The sequence below is a fragment of the Trachinotus anak genome, unplaced genomic scaffold (genome assembly GCF_046630095.1).
Source record: "Trachinotus anak isolate AG129_WGS33_773 ecotype Australia unplaced genomic scaffold, CSIRO_AGI_Tana_v1 ptg000005l, whole genome shotgun sequence".
NCBI classification, from domain to species: Eukaryota; Metazoa; Chordata; class Actinopteri; order Carangiformes; family Carangidae; genus Trachinotus; species Trachinotus anak.
Window position 1 is genome coordinate 1895387 of NW_027273856.1, and position 17731 is coordinate 1913117.

Sequence of the window (17731 nt, forward strand, 5' to 3'; positions counted from 1 at the left end):
GCAGAGTGTGAGACTTAGCTTTAGCAGCAGAAACTTCAGAAACAAAGCATTCATTCATTTGAATTAGGTGCTGGTCATTTTTACGATCTTTTGACATTTAGCTTGATTCTCTCATTCACTGTAAGGGCGTTGCTAATGTCTGCAGGAACACATGATTCATAACCATGTGCTTATTTCCATCTTAAGTCAAGGGACTAAGCTATTGTTCTGGTTTAAAATTGTAAATACATATTATGCTATTTCCTTTTATGATCTCTTAACAATTTCACTGAAAAATCCTTCATTTGGCAAATTTATTTTACTTTCATTATTTGTATTGGGTCCTGTTTGTGACGTGTACATGGATATGTGATCACAACAATACTGCATTATTTACTGTCATGCCATGATAAGGAAAAGTTTCTCATGATTACATCAGACTTACCATATTATCATGTCTTCCAAACCAAAATATCATGTCTATCCAGGAAAAAAGGGGAAAATTATCCAGGAGTTTGAAGTCAGCACAGTGCTATCAGTAAAGCACCTCTGACCTTTACCTCTCCACACACTCAGACTGGATGTTGTTTCAGTGTATAATATCAGTTTGAATTAACACCCCTTGATGATTCAGGTTGACTCAGTGTTAGCAGGGGATGGAGACATGCAGAATCAGTTTCCAGCGAAAGGCACAGGGAAGCAGTCATCAGGGTTACCATGACAAATCTGGGAATACCTGGAAGGATGAAACACACTTCTAGGGAAAGATCAGCGATAGATAAGTCTGGAAAGTACTGAAAGAGCATGCAGATAAAAAGGTTAATCTAGGAAAGTGAATCTATAGTTTGTGAGGGAGATATAAACTATTATTAGTCCCACTTGATTTCTGAGGAACTTGCATTGATGACAGCGTGCATGAAATAACTGCTGGGAATCAAGTTGTGGGGAACACAAAGAAAGATTAAGGTCGAGTTAGCATGTAAATTCTGTGGATTTCTGTGCCTCTGCAGGAGTTTTTACCACAAACACCACAAGCAATGTTTTGGCATTGATACCACCATCAAACTTTTATTAACCCCGCTGTACGGAATTTCATGCATGTCTTGTCATGTTAAGAAATCCAACCCCATGCAAATATTACCCACTTGCTACTCGCCCCTTTGGGTTTCAGTGTTAAATTGCCCCTCCACCGATATTTTACCAGTGACCTTCACTGGAATTCCCTGATTTTTATGTCATTTAATTTTTGCCTCCAGATAACTGCCCTTTGAGAGTCAGTGGTCCAAATGATGACAAACTGTTGTTGCAAAGCCTGATATCGAAAATACAGTAGGTTTCTGGTACCTGTTCTCCCCTGGGAAACCCCCTCACAAACTTAATCTTCCATATGACATTTTGTGAAAACAAAACAAAACTTGATGTCCAAAGTCGACATGGGGGTGCTTGACTCATGTTGTAAATAGTTCCAGTTAATTTTTATGAAAATAAGATTATATAAACATAGAGGCACACGGAAAACCATGAGACACAATTCTATGGAAAGTCAAAAGCGGAAATCTTCAAACAGCTGGAGGTCAAATGTAAGTGGGTGGGCTATCAGGACTGCATCATAGTGATGATTGCGTCATTATTGTGCTTAGTCACTGTTTGATCTCAAGAGGGCGCCCTATTCCACTATTTGTCTTCATCCATAAAGGAAGGAAGTGCATGCTGAAGCAAATCACTGCTCTTGCACAGAGCTAAAACACAATATGGAGGCTGTTTTCCTCCTATTCTATTCTATTATCATTGAAGCCACATCCTTTCTGAAATGATGCTGAAAGTCGTGTTTTTGGCCAGGTGTGTCCTGTGACACATTTTTGCATGACTTGCACGACACTGATTTTTTTTTAATGTATTTAAAAGATTATCCAAGGTGAGGTAATGTACTATGTGTATGGATCTGGGCATTGTAGGAATGAATCTTTACTGGTTTTAAGAATAAGCTGCAATTAAGCATTAGCAACAATGAAATGCTACATTACAGGAAACTCAATAGACAAAAATTAGAGTGCAACATCCATTCAGCATTTCTGAGTAGGCTATTTACCCTTGATAGATGGTTTATAAGGTTTTGCAATATATTTGTCCACAGATATGGCATAATTATATATAACAAGACTTTTCAGTATTTATTAATGGATCTATCAACTATAATTGCTCATACACATTTTTCACATGTGGAGCTTCATTTCAAGTGTGAGAATTTTTATACATACACATTTATCTTGGTTGTAGTTATATCTAATGATATACATATATAGTGAATAACATATGAATAATATATAATGAACACTTAAAACACATTTGCTGGCAACTGTTCAAAACAACTCATTACGAGAAATACTAAAAAGGTGGGTTTAAAGATGCCACAAATTTCAAAAGATACGTACAAATGTATGAGTAGTGACAGTGATGTAAAACCAGTAAACACGTTGTTGCATATTTGAATTATCATCTTTATTTGTTTTATTATATACTTTGTGTTTTTACATAAAGAGACATATTTCTTTTACACATATAGATTATATGGTTAATTTGTATCTGTATATATGTACACCTTAAATAAATCTTACATTAACACCAAGAAAATAAAACATTTACAGTGCAAGAATGTTCATTAGTGGTCAACTTTCACCGTGGCTTACCCAGGAAACCACAATCGATGCCAAGCTTGCTTGCCAAACCAGTTCTCTTTGTTTTTTTTGTTTTTTTTTTTTTAATTCTTACCATTCAGGCTCTCACACAAAACATCATGGTGACTATGGAAAAGAAAAATCGATATTTTTTTGTCATGACTGGAGGGGTTTTAAGAATGGTAGTGCATAGGTATATGCACATGTGACTGTAGTGGTAGGTCAACCAAACTTAAGCAAATCTTCAAAAACCTCTTAACCTCTGAACACAATAGACGGACATTTAGGGAAATGTGCTTATTCACTTTCTTTACAAGACTTAGATGACAGGTTGAAACCACTGGTCTGCATGGTGAATATGAAGCTACCGCTAACAAATGGTTAGCTTAGCAGAATGACTGTAAACAGGGAAACAGGTAGCTTGGCTTTCTTGGCTCACACATAACCCCTGGTAGAACCACACTTGTTGCTTTTATACTTAAACAAGTTGATTTGTTAGTTTCAGAGATTTTGTTAAGCAAATTTAGTTCGCTTCAACACAGCCAGGCAAGCTGTTCCCTCCTGTTTCCACTTTTTGAGCTAAGCTAAGCTAACCAGCTAGCTTCATATTTACTGTGCATGAGCGTGGCATCTTCTCACCAAGCCTTTGGCGAGAAAGTTAATAAGTGAACAAGAGAGGGATGAGTAGAAACTTGAGGTGAGATGTGATCAGGTTCAGGAGAGTGTGTGGGCACTCTGAGGGAAGTGTTTCATGACAAATGTGCACAGGAGAATTTCACAAAGCACATGAGTCATCATAGAGGCCTGAATCTTGAATCTTTGAATCTTGGTGGTGGAAATGTACAATATGAAAGCACACTACATGCAGCAGTTTAACATATGAGTTTGGTTTATGCAGGTATCATAGTTGTTTGTTTTTCCTGTGCATTTGCAACCAGCACCAAATGTCAGAAACCACTGTGGCAAATCACTGAATCCCACATTTGTTAAATCCAAGGAGGCAATATGGTATTTTTAGCCTTTGTTTTCTTACCAGAAACTGAGCGAGCATGTTTTTAGCTTAACGTATGCTAATCAGATGTTGAGTAGTCCAAAAATAAATGCCCCTGTTTTGCTCTGTAATATCATGATACAAGGGGCCACCAGTATACAGTACCAATGACTGTTTCATCCACTATTGCAAAAAGAAAAAGAAAATAAATCCGAGTGAATGAAATGTGTGAACCTTTTGATTATTGCAAAAACAGGACTTATATATTTACAAAGTAAAACCAGTGAGTTCTTGGTGTTGCTCTCTGAATTGATGCATAAAAGTGAACATATATAGTTGGATAAGCTCAGCTGTACAGTCAGTGGGTAACCAGCCCAAATTCCTTGCATGCATTTTTCCTCACACATTCAGAGAATCTATTTACTATTATTTTACAGTAAATTCCTACTAAGCTGCTGTACAGTGGTCGTGTTGAGGTAAAGCGGGTGTTTCTGGCCAGCTCTAACAGGAGGGGGTTGTAGGTCAGTATTAGGAGAAATAGTCCCCCATGTTTTTTTTCTTGTGGGGGTTTAGGACTACGTTGGACACGAAGGACAGCGGGGGGACAGACGCACGGGCGGCTGGGGGGGTGCAATTCTCAACGGTGACACACGGTATATTGCTGTTAAATCTGTGGTTTCCACATTCTATGTAGCTGAAAGAGAGATTGTGATTATGATTTCTATTTCCAGTATAAAACACACATTGGTGAATATTTTCTTTTGCAGTTAGTTGCAAAATACTGGTAGTATAACCTCTATTCATAGATAAATTTAAGGAATGGTCATTGTGTGATGACTTCAATGCAGTTTGCACACATGCACACGAAAGCACCTTTGATTCGAAAAGAAATTGCACAAGTTTGATAGATATCATTGACCATACATGTTGACATTTTCTACATAGAGACTGAGCACTGGTTTGCATTAAGAAGTTATGAAATATGTTTGAAAACATTTTGGTATACAACTTCTTAAATGTTGATTGGTATTATTCACCTCCAAGTATCTATCTTTTTTTTTTTTTGTTTGTTTTTTTTTAACATGCAGTTGACTCCTTGAAACTACTACCCCAGGAGCTTGACTAGCCGGTGAGTTGAGCCCAGTTCTACTGTGAACAAAGCACTACACATTGACTAATCTAAATCAACCATGACGCTTAAACACTGCTAAGTTCTTTTGAAATGTATTATTTTGACATTGACTTCATTATGAAACTTTAATGAGCCTAAATTACTCATGCTTTTTTTCCCAACCAGTGAAAGATATTGAAGGCTAGCATATATTTTGAGAGGCTAAACTTCAGTGAGGCTTTTTTTTTCTTGCCTTTATCAGTCGGTGCATGTGAGGCATGAAAACGTCTGTACAATTAGAACGTGTGTTCAGTGGCAAAAGAAAAAAAATGAGGAGCAGATTGTCAAGAGGACTCTACACCAACTAATACTGCTACAGTACATCTAATGCTACTTCTAAATATTTAATGAAAATGAATCCAAAAATAAAAAAAAAAGAAGAATCCTCTGAAGAAACATTCAGTGGTGAAAAAACTGGCAGGGGAGAGGGGAAGCTAAAACCCGTCAAACAGACTGGGCACAGATGAATTTACAGAAAAAAAGAAAAAAAGAAAAAAAAAAAAAGAAATAACACCAAAGAATTTTGTCTGCCCAGCAATAGTCTTTCAAAAACAGCAATCCCTTGTTGCTCAGGTGCAAAGCCAACAGGAGAATCTTTTCGCTCAATACCATCAGACAGGAAACATGTTGGGAACAAAATCTTCATCCGCACAGTCTGCCATTTCCCCATCCACAAATTCCTCTTCCCTCTTGGTGACAGCATCGCAGTCTGTTGAACTAGTTCAAATATGCTCGCGATTTCAGCTCAGTCACTGCATTTATTATTAAGAGTTTCTTTCAGTGTATCTTTTGTTATTTTTTTTTCCCCCCAAAGTTCACAGGGGGTCATTGTCCTCAACCTACCAGGTGTAGTCTTGACTTCAGCTCATCTAGTGACACTAATGGCATGCATAATGTTTTTATATTTGGCTGATACACCTATAACTCCCCTCCCCTGCCAGTTAAATAATAATCATAAATAAAAATCCACTCAGGTTCGGCCCATGCTTAACCAGCCAAGCCAAAGTCTTGTGCCCTTGTTGGTTTAACTGCTCCCCGCCACCACCTGCTTACTGAAAATATCAGTAGATTCCCTTTTTTTCCCCCCGTATTTTTATTATTCTGTCATCCAGTTCTTCTTTTATTCCTGGGGTAAAGGATCACAAAGGTCAGATGAGAGTGATGGCAGATAATAAGGATGGTTGTAGCGGTGGTGGTGGTGGTGGTGGTGGTGTTGGTGTTGGTGTTGGTGGTGACGAGGGAGAGGAAGTGGGTCCTAAAAGGTCCTCAGACGGACACCGGGCAGGTAATGACCCTGTCCTCCAGCATGACGCTGACCACTAGGAAGACAAAATACAGCATGAACATGATGAAGCCGAGCAGCTTGCTCATGCGCCACTTGCACGCAGCGATGGAGATGATGACGAAAAGGAGCATGAGGAAGAGGAGCACGATGGCGCAGAAGAGGCCGTTGGAGCTGACTTGCACCGGTTTCAGGCCGTTGAAGAAGGACCAGAGGAGCCAGGGGAATGGCAGTCTGCAAATACACAAACACGTGTTACATGCTGTTCTTGACAGTTACAGTGGGACTTTTTTTTTTACACACCCACAAGATGAGCTTTTGGGTTAACTGACCCTTTAAAGCACATCTGTCCATTTCTAACTTACATTACCCAGACATTAAGCAACATTCTTGTCACTTGCCAACGTTTTCTCTCTTATTACAAATGTTATGGGGTCAAACCTTCTCAAACGAGGCAACATATTTTTGACAGGCTTTTTCTGGTGAATTCTTTGAAGTTGCTCACACCCACCAGAGCATAACGTAATATGCGGCTATTATGACACACAATGTGACAACAGGAAATCTGTAACTCAGACAAAAGCAAATGGAAAAGAAACCTGGCAGCAGCTGTGAATCCTGTTTGATTTCTCACCTTGCTGCATTAATAAAGCAGGATTTTTAGTAGTGTGGGTTACACTGTGGCTTTGGAGCCTCTGCATGTGCATCAAAAATCAAAAGAAATTATGTAAATAATGTTACTATAGGGTATAAATTTAAAGCACTGTATAGCCAGATCATGTATAATACATTTATCCATCTAAGAAAACACAAATTTCCTAGGATTCATGATCATAATTTACAAAATACATCTTGCACTGTTGATCTACAACAATTATACCTGTACACTTGATGCTGGGTTTGTTCCAGAGTATAGACCCAGCAAAAAGGATGGCTACAAATCAGAAATTTTGCCTTAACACCAGTAACCAGACTCAAATCATGCTCAGATGGCGTACCCAACAGTAATGTCGAAGATGTTTGAGCCTACTGAGCTCGATACAGCCATATCACCCAGCCCCTTGCGTGCCACAATAACACTGGTGATGAGGTCAGGGATGGAGGTTCCAGCTGCTAATATAGTCAGGCCCATAATCTCCTCTGTAATCCCAATGGTCTCTCCAACCTGCAAAAAAGAAAAAAAAAAAGGAAACTAAGCTTTGGGGTAAATAAAACCTAATCTTTTGTTCTAGCTATTTTTAATTTTCTTGTGATGCTTGAGAGCTGATGGAGGTGGCAAAACTTTATCCGACAATCTCTCTGTTTTGAATAAGACAGTTATAATTATTGATGAGTGGGTGGATTATAGAATATGGTTTCAGTTTAGTTGTCAAGGAGAGGAAATTGGGAGAAAAGACAGCTGCATCTTGCCTTTGTTTTTGACAATGATCATGATCATATCAGAACATTATTACTGTTGTTGGACTGCTGTCCTGATCACACAACATTTATGTAAACAGGCCTTTGAGAATATTCTACCTGGTGAGCCCACCACACCATTAGGTATGAGAAGCCTGCAATCCAGCAGATGGCTCCTAGGAAAGTGACGGGGAAGAACTTCTTTGATGACTGAAAGACGAGGAAAAAAAAAGTGAGTCAATTTGGCAGCCAACGCACACTCATGCAGATAAAACTGATGACACACCACACGCACCGGTTTCCTGACGTCAGGCAGCGTGAGCCACAGGGGGAGGACGACAGGCATGATGAAGAGGTAGGTGAAGCGCTTGCGGTTAGATTCTGGCCAGGACAGGCTCAAAGGCTGGTCCTCTTCCTCCTCATCCTCAGCCTGAGAGGGGACAGCGAAGAAAAAAAAAAGAAGGAAAGGAAATAAAGGTTTAAAAACATTCATCAAAATGGGCAATACCTTTTAAAACATGCATTTTTGTTTATCTTTGGCCTGGGTGTCATGTTTGGGTGTCCACATAATTTAAGGTAATTTATCATAAGTGAATAAATATCAGGTAATATGAGGCAAAGCACTGAGCACCACTGAGCTGAGTCATGCTTTTTGCATGTACCTACAGGAGTGTCTGAAAAATTCATTAGAATGCAAGTGTCTATTTAGCTTGATAACTTGTCCCACTGGGATACACCTCTCCATAGCAGCTATCCACAGAGTCAGGCAGTACTGCAACACAAGCACTTCAAGAGAAAGAGAAGCAACACAGAGGTCTGCAGATATTGATGGCAAGGCCTAGTTGTGCACGTGCCTTTGCTCTGCTGTGACCTTAAGACAGAGGAGTCTGATGACTGTGATTTGGGAGATTGCACTGAGCCTGAACGGCTGTGCCTCTCCAGTCATCAGGGCCTCATCACTACTGACTGCTGATTCTGGCTGCACCGGCAGACCCACAGGGTCTGATTGGACCCGCCACTGGAATGCCAAGTGAGCCAAAGACTGTCACCTCTCTGTGGATCAGCAACAAAAAGCTGTCAGTCTAACAGGGAAAGGCAGAAAGACAGAAAGCTAAATTATCTTTCCATTGACCTGTTCGGCTTTTGTGCCTACTTATGCAAAAGCAGACTCTCAAACAAACATTCTGGTTCTTGTAAACTTAAATGTACAACAACAAAGCCCACTGAGAGTGGAAAGATGTCTCTGGTCCCTTTGTATCCAATTATACAAGATGCTAAGGAGCCATGGGGACCTGCGGAGAACAGGTCCGCACATGCAGATCTCAGCAGAACACACCGATGACCTAGAATCCGTCTCTTGTCCTTTTGAGAGTGACGTTAGCACAGTGTTAAAAAAAAAAAAACAAAAAAAAAAAAACAAGCAGCAAACCAATGCAAAAAACATACAGTAGGAGGAAAAACAAAAAGTAGGACATATGTTGATAACACAACATATTTTCTCAAGAAAGTAATTTAAGTCTTAACAGCTTTAATCGTGTCAGCTAAGCGCACTGAGAGAGTGAAGCAGAAATCTTTTAAGATGGCTACTGCACGAATCATGAATCATATGGAGCTTATCCTGCTGTGGCAGCTACTGCTGTTGAGTATTGCCTGGTAACCTTGGTAATCAGAGCTGCCAAACAAAAGGCAGAGCTTGCATCACTTACGTTCAGCATCCTGATTTCTCCTCCTCTCCATATCCAGATGGCTGCATTGTTGTCTGCTAAGAGGCCTAAAACCAAAAACCTGAGGCTTTGTGAAGGTCGATTCTGAACCGAATCCATTGCTTTTCAGAGATGTAAAGATGTGAGAGGTTTTCATTAGTGTTACTATGTAATGACTGCAGTGTTTGCCAGATATATAATAGCAATAAAAGCTTCTTATGTTCTAGCAGGAAAAGCTGCATTACATTGTAGTTTGCCCTGCAGCTCTTTCATGTTGACTGCATGCAGCTGAATCCAGGTGTTTGTGGCTGACACTCCACCAGTCAGTCATTTGTCTATTTATGGTTTGCTTTACTTGTTTTCTATGCTGAAGTACCCCATAGAGCTGGTGCTCACTCCTCTGACTTGGCTCCCAAATGCCAGCCCCTTGGGGGCCCATCCTGCCCTGTGGTGCCTCAGTTGGCAACACTGCCAACTCCGAGCTTAAAGGCACTGACTTTTACCAGGCGCCACAGACCTGCAAGGGGAGGCATGACATTTGCTTTTTTTTTCTTCTTCACAGAGGAAAGTGTTTGCACTGGCACATGGTGTGAGGCAACAAAACGAAAAGTGGTACAAATGGTTAAAAAAATGGTTAAAAAAAAGAGGCATCATAGCATACATTACTTTGCTGATGCAGGTTTTAATGGCATGAAATGGACAAAAGTAGGTGTCTGTCTGAAATCACTTCATCTTTTCTTCTTCTTGTCCAATACTCCTTCTGAATATGCCTATGCTAATCACACACAGGTGTGAGTAGAAAAGTAGTACCAATAGAAAGTAGTGCTCCAGGATGCGCACTGTTAAAAGTGTGTGTTTTGTAAAAAAATAAATAAAATAAAATTCACTTCACGATCCACCATGTCCCTGGTTTTGATGCTTTCTTCACAAACTAGACTAATTTCTTTTCATAGTTTGGCTTTTGTTCTGGTAGCAGTGTCACATTTTTCACATGACAGTTTTATCTTTTTATTTTATTCTTTTTTTTTTTTTTTACATGGAGGCTCCAACTGGATTCAAATTCTCAAACCATTTAGCAAAAGAAAAGCAAACAGATAAAAGAAGGATAAACATGATGCACATGTTTTTTCAAATCCTTTTAGTTGTGATAGAGTAGGTAGGATGAGTCATACGATCCCGTCGGTTACAATTTCCCTTAGTATGTTATTTTAAGAAATGATTACAGGAGCTTTACGCTCTCATAAATATTCAAAATGTGTGCTGAAAGTACAAAATCCTCAACATGTTTTTACAGAAAAGCAATTTGTTGTGAGTCATAGACTGTGCTCATCATTCACTTTTATTAAAAATAAACCCTTTAATTTCTGCTGTTTTGGGAAATATGATAATATATGATCAGTTCTGTCAGCACAGCTCTCAATGCTTTTAACAACAAAAAAGGGAGCTGGAAAATTGTGCTGGAAGTCTGCTGAAGATTTTAATTTGACCTTAACTACCCCCTTATTCCCCAATCTTGGTTGCCAAGGCATCCAGGAGGAATTGAACAATTAGTATGACGGGGCCTCTGGCGGCATATGAAGGTGTGAGCTGTTTCCAGCTACTTCCTGGCTGACACAGACAGGTGCACTGTGGGACAGACCTCTAAAAATAGCAGCAAGTGAGAATTTGGCATGCCAATAAGCATTCAGCTCTTCCAAATTCTGTGAATCACCACCTGAAAAAGGTGTTTCTATTTTCCATCTGTCAGGTTTTCCACCTTCACCCTTTGAAATGACATCTAAAAATTGTCTGCATTGCCCACTTTGTTTTTACAGACACAAATATTTTCAGCTTCAGGGGAGTGATGACAGTTTTATCAGAAAAGACTATTATTAACCCAAGAGTGTGAGATCAATCTGAAAACAACTTTGTGCAGTGGAGTAGATCAATACACACATGGCCATGTTGCGAGTCAGGGCTCATCTTTGGCTGTTTCTTGTGCAGCCTATTCTGAAATCCTCCTATATGCATCCACACACGTTTGTATTTATAAACCACTGTGTCTATAGACTGCTATCTTACTCAGGAGGAATGCTGTATGTCAAAGTGCTACAGTATCTACAGTATCTTAAGTGCAAAAAGATCATATTCTTTGAAGAATATTTGGTTCCAACTACACAGTGTTATTCAAAGCCTGGGCTTTGATTCAAAGACCGATCGTGCAAGATTAAAACCTGTCCCTATAGTATTGTGGAGGACTTTGTATGAAAAGCGACTGGCCACATTACAGTTTATTTGCAAAGCCTTTACAAATTCCTGCAACACAAGATCATTTGAAAGAAAAACAGAATAACAATATAGTAAGTTAGTAGCTTGAATCGAAGAAAACTGCCTCAGATTAACCCAAAGAACAGCCTATGAAAGTAGTTTTGGGGCCTTGAGAAAATTATTGGGGAAATGCGGGTGCCTATAACTAAGAGCTGGAAACTATTATGTCAAACAAAAATCATTTCAAATACTGAGGAATAGATTTATAAGAAAAATGAGGCAGGATTTGTGCATCCCAACTATTCAACTGAAACCAATTTTGATACTATTTATGGCTGGCATTTATTGTGCTATAACCATGTATTTATGTATTTATATACTTTAGTTTATATAGTAGTTTGCACTCTCAGTGGCAAAATCTAAGATTCACACACTAGATTCAAATGGTTTCAAATTCACATAGAATTGAATCATGCACCCCCATTGTGTTGGCACAAGTACAGCTACAGCAGCTAGTCACATGTGTTACTTGTCTTCTTCTGTTGTTTGTTGACAGAGAAGCTGGTCAAAGCACATGTTCTGCCCTTAGTGACTGACTGCATTGTGTAATTTCCAATTGAATTCTGGGGCTAAGATGTTTTTAGCATTTCCACAAGTAACCACAGGTGTTGCCTGATAAAACCAGATATTTTACTTAAACTTGTATGCCTCTGCCAACCAGCCAACTTGCAGGAAATATGGTCACAATCTCCGCTTCCTGAGTTTGTTAATAATCACGGATGTTTTTGCAGAACATTATGTTACAGCGAAGTTGACCTTTGACCATTTGGATATGAGATGCCATCACTACCTCATTTTATCCTGTTAGACATTTGTGTTAAATTGTGACATAATTAGTGTATAAATTCTTGAGTTTTGTGAGGTCACAGCGACCTTGACTTTTGACCAACAAAATCATCAGTCCTTCCTTTTGTCCAATTAGACATTTGTGCCAAATTTGAAGGGATTCCCCTGAAATTATTGCAATAACAAAGCCAAAACTGTGCTTTGTGAGGTCATTGTGACCTTTGACCTTTGAAATCCAATCACTTCATTATGGACTACCCAAAAAAAAAAAAAACTTTTAGCTCTGGTCAAAAAGAGCAGCAGGGTTCAGTTTGTCTTGGGGTCACTTTTGGTCATGGCAATGTAACGAGTGAGAATGACCAACACGCCTGTCTCGTTTGCCTGTTTCCTTCTCAGTGTGTCACTTTGAATCGCTGCCCTCTTGCCGCAGGACCGTCTGCTGGCCCGGCGGGTCGCCGCGTCCCACCCTCATCGCTCATGCCAGCACAACTGCTGTAGGTGCCGTTCTGAGACTCCGTGTGCCTGGCCGTACGTCAAAGGCTGTGTGTGCTTGTGCTGGCGCATGTGGGCGAGTGTGTTTGTTTCGAGCGCCCAGCGGTGGGGAGCAGCAGGTGAGTGAGGAGTGTGATTACAGAACTCAGTGGGAGTAGGTGGGTCTTTGGCAGGTCTGGCTGAAGATGGAGGAACTTGCCCAAGTGCATGCTGGGAAATTATCAGCAGTAGTGACCTGTGCCATAGTCAGCGCAACCTTTGCATCAATCAAACTCAAGGTGAAACACAGACACAGATGAGAAGCATAAAATATTCATAAATGTCTCTCTGCCTTGGATATCAGTCTCTCACTTTTGTTGCCTTTTCATAACACCACCCAGTTTGTTGGCTTGGGGATATTTTGGGGTGGAAAAAAAGCAATTGAGTTTGGTATCACACTGCAGTTTATTTCTCTGTTGTTGTGTGTGTACATGTAAGTGTCCAGGGATTTCTTACCGTCTCCCCCTCTTGCCCCGCCGTTCCATTCATGGGTGGTGTCACTTCCACTTCCACACTGGAGCTGTTAGGAAGGTTCTTATCTGTGGGGCATTTGAAGACTATTAAAGTGAAAAGCATTTAGAGGAACAAAAGCTGTCACTGCTCCAAATAGACATGAGAGTGTTAGTTGTTATGACGTGCAGTGAGGTTGGAGACAGCATCTCAGCACTGTTAGGTAGTTAACCCTTTTCTAGCCTCTGGGCCCAAACTGTCTCAAGATAATAAGTAAAATCACTAAAATATTTTATTTTTTAATTGATGAATTGTTTCAGCAACAATATACTGGCTGTTTTCACAAAAATCTTATTTGGTGTGTGTCATTATGATCTGGCTAATCTCAGTGACTGTTAATGGCAGCATTCAGGTCAATATACATATATGAATACAATATGTACAGTAGTCTGTTCCATTAACATTTGTATTAAGGTGCAAAAAACATAGTTATAAGAATCAAAGCCATGTTTGGAGACTCATTTAAATGTTGAATGTGATGATCAGAAAGTACTGTTTGTTGCTTCTGTGTATGAATGTGTACATGCATGTCTGAGGCTGTTACTATCATCCCTATCCCTCATCATTTCCCGGTGGCTCAAATGACTTCATTTCATTTGAGGCCAGACTTAGTTAACATCCCTTATTAAAATACAAAGAGCCGAAAGCCATGTAATCAGGTGATAAAACTATAATTGCCGTGGAAATTGCTTTAATCCGAGTGTGGTTGTCACACAATTAGAAAGATTCACAGATAGATAATGTGACTTGATACAACTATCATCCAACACATGACCTCACTCCTTTGCTTGGATGGTGTCACAATACAGATAAAATGGGATATGAATCTAATCACATGCATAGTACGCTAAACTATTCTGACAGTAAATCTTCTTGTCCTACAGACACCACAGACTAAATTTAAGATATGTGAGGCCTGAAAGACCAGTCGTGCATTTTGATTAAGATGGTAATATGTTAATGCGGCTCCGTTAGCATAATTTTGCCTTGTTGATAAACATCTATGTCTCGCTTTGATTCTGCTGCTCTGACTACACTGTGGCCATGAAAGCGCTTCCTCTGGCCTCCTGTGTATCCTTTGGTCCAGTGCTCTTTGAAGTGAAAAACACACATAAATAACACTTGCCAGTGACTGTGATTGATTTAAATACTGCTTGAAGACAACACTTGCAATCAATTTGGCAGTTCTTGATAATGCCATGCTTGTTTAACATTGGATGTTATACTCATTAACTATTTCAGTGGACAATCCTAACAACTAATATGAGGAATATTGTTATTATTAACTATTGTTTTAACATCTAAGGAAAATAAATGTAGCTAAGACCTTTTTACCTGAACGGCTTGCTACTCCATTGGCCTTTTCACTATCCTCCACTTGGCATTTCTTTTTAGCGATCTTGTGAAGGATGGATGCTTTCTCTCGAAATTTACCTGCAAAAGAAAGTCCACAGTGGTCAAACAGGGAACACAGCGCTGAATACCATAGCATCTTCAAAGCCTCTCAGCCTCGTCCCAGTCAGAGCTCCTCCGCTGTCACCTTTGACCCCAAAGAGGTCACATTTCAGAAGCACAGTACAGGCAGGGCAGTGGCTATGCACAAAACTGCCATTCAAACAAAATCAACAGTCAATATGACATAGCATATCATATATTGATGATCCTGCAATGTCCTGGTCCTTGGTGGACGCAAAGCCAGCAGGGAGAGACTCTCTTGTGAAGAGATCTGCCTTCTGGAGGTCAGATGCACTCCTGTTCTTGTTCAGTTCTCAGATCAAAAACTCACAAGAGATGTCAGAGGCTAGCTAACAGCTACAACAACAACTAAAAGCGCTCAGTGGTTTAGCTGGGGACAACATATAAAAATATACACAAATTAATACAGTTAAATGATACCTGTATTCATATATTTAATCATTATAGCTTGTCACTTTTTTTTAGCTTCATTTAAAAAGGGACTCTTGCTGTTTTCAGGTACCGTTTGTAACTGTGTGCAAAGCATCAGGAACACAAAAACACTGTAGTGTGTAAGACACATCTGCTGGCTGGAGAAATTTGAACAGATCAAATGTGTTTCCTGATGATGTTAATTTTTCCCATAACGTCAGTCATACAGGAAAGATAATGCTGTGATGCAATAGACTGAATTGAAACCAGTCATCAATTGGACAACATGACTTTGTTGTTTACATAAGCAGCGTGCCCTTCTGACATTTTAAATAACGGCTCAGGCAAGGCAATTCTGTACATGTTGCAGTGACGAGCGATGACTGGCTGCTGGCTTGTGGAACAATGACTTTCCGCGAAATCCCCACGGCCTGAAATCCCCCAACAACACACACACAAATAACAATACAGAACTGAGACAAGAATAACTATGATTCAAAATGTACTAAAGTCATGTATTGCAGGTTTTCAGGATCCCTATGTGATTTTAAGATTTGATGACTGCGCAGGCCACACATATTCAGCAGCTGAAACTTTTAAGAGCGTTTTCATTTGACACGCAACTGTGTCCAAAGAAATCCTGACTCATCTATCATGTTCTCTTGGTGTAAAACCCCTTACACATTATTACCCCTATTGCTGTATCCATATTTAATTTCACTGACTTCCTGTGCATGTCAGCCTTTGTATGCGTGTCCTGCCTAGTCCCAATCAGCCAACTGCAATCAATCTGAAAGATTTTTTTTTTTTTTCATTTTTAGGGGGCATGGCTGATTTGTCAGTGCTTGACACAGTGACGCATCAATACGTACTCCACCCAGTCATGTCAGAACTGTCTGTGACCTTCTGGCAAAATCATTAACCAGTCCAAGTCACTGTGGGCCTTCCTCCCGGCTCCTCTGTCTCACTCTACATCTCTTCATCGCTTGGGTTTTTCTCACTCATCTATCTTAGGCAAACGCTGTCTTTCTCTCACTTTGTCTTTTTGTTGTTTGGCAACACACAGCCCTACCACACCTCCCTCTCTTTTTTAGACACACACGTGCACACAAAGACACACACACACACACACACACACACACACACACACACACACACACACACACACACACACACACATATACTGTACATTTTCAAAAGATGTCATCACACATTCCACTGCATTGACATCACTCACCTGAGGCCATCATTTGACATTTGGTTGTGTATAGTAGTGAGTGTGTATTAGATTGGTATTTAAAAATACACCCACATAAGGATCAATGAACATACGCATATGTTCATTGATCCTTATCTGGGTGTGACACCATTGTCTCTGCTTGGTAGCAGGGTTGGGCTTTCTGCTATAGGAAATTCTTTAATGTTGAAGAAACCCACTCTGGCATGAGATTTCAGTACTGGTTTTCTACAGAGACCCACAAAGGCAGAACGCATTAAGCAGAAGCAGTGAAACTGACCAAAAAAATTGGTTTAAAGTTTTCCAGCTGGCCAGAAAACTGCACATCAGATTTTTTAATGTCTGTTTGGGCCAAATACAGATCTTGAATTCTGCTTTTGGAAATGAAGAAAATATGTTTTTTCAGCTTTCTTGTTCAATATTAAATCCTTATTTTGATTATTTACAAGCCAAAGCTTAAATTAATCAATACAATAAATTAATTTGCAATTTAATACATTTAGATATGTGTTTTAAAGGTTAATGTAATTACACCAAATCAGGTGGATTTCACCAGAGTCAAATGCTGAGATGACAGCTGCTGAGATCTGCTAAGCTAATTAGTGTAATTGTGCCTTGATTTAATAGTAACTGCCTCATTTGGTAATATGGAATAATAAGCTAAATGACCCAAATTTAAATTTATCGAATTTTTTTTTTTTTTTTTTTTTTTTTTCTTCATTTACAACAAGCAAACTAATCTAGGTAATCAAAAATCAACAAGTTGTAGCTTTAGCTAAGTCTAGCCATGGCAATCTCACCACATACAGGCCTACATTTTTACAGAAATTATACATTTCTATGGCATAATAATTTTAAATTTACAGATAGATCAACTCATTTTTAACTTTTTTAAATATGTAGCTCTAGCCAACTGCGTTTTGCCTTTGTAGGATATGGTGTGAAATGTCAATATGATTTAGTTGTAAGGGCAAACAAAAAAGAAAAAAGCTCATCACAACCTCACAGCTCCCTCAGGTGCATTTATCAAAGTGAGCACAAAGAAAAAAAAAGGTCCAAATGCTTCTGTTCAAATAAAAGCTTTAACATTAAAAACCAATTAAGACCAAGTTTTTCTTGATTAAATGGCTGTGTTGAGTCTGTGCAGCATGGAAAAAAAGAATTCCCGGGAGGTCCATTTAAGGTGCACACATTGTCAAAACCACGCAATTTGCATAATGATGAAGCAATTGCTGAGTCTTTAAGTCCAGCCTTTCCCTCACCATCTTACACAG

At 39.5% G+C, this 17731-nt stretch overlaps 1 protein-coding gene across 7 annotated transcripts in view; it reads right to left on the reverse strand.

Annotated features, from left to right (window-relative positions):
• Window positions 1-2585: 2585 nt before the first annotated feature.
• Window positions 2586-17731, reverse strand: part of LOC139621298 (sodium/potassium/calcium exchanger 2-like) — a 45680-nt gene continuing 30534 nt past the window's right edge. For all 7 annotated transcript variants that reach the window (XM_071477641.1, XM_071477640.1, XM_071477644.1 and 4 more), the window contains 6 exons: window positions 14669-14767; window positions 13280-13362; window positions 7792-7926; window positions 7617-7706; window positions 7097-7263; window positions 2586-6332 (listed from right to left, as the gene is read on the reverse strand). In XM_071477641.1, the coding sequence (XP_071333742.1) occupies window positions 6083-6332; window positions 7097-7263; window positions 7617-7706; window positions 7792-7926; window positions 13280-13362; window positions 14669-14767 (824 nt within the window). In that variant the 3' untranslated portion in view covers window positions 2586-6082. The remainder of the gene's footprint in view (window positions 6333-7096; window positions 7264-7616; window positions 7707-7791; window positions 7927-13279; window positions 13363-14668; window positions 14768-17731) is intronic.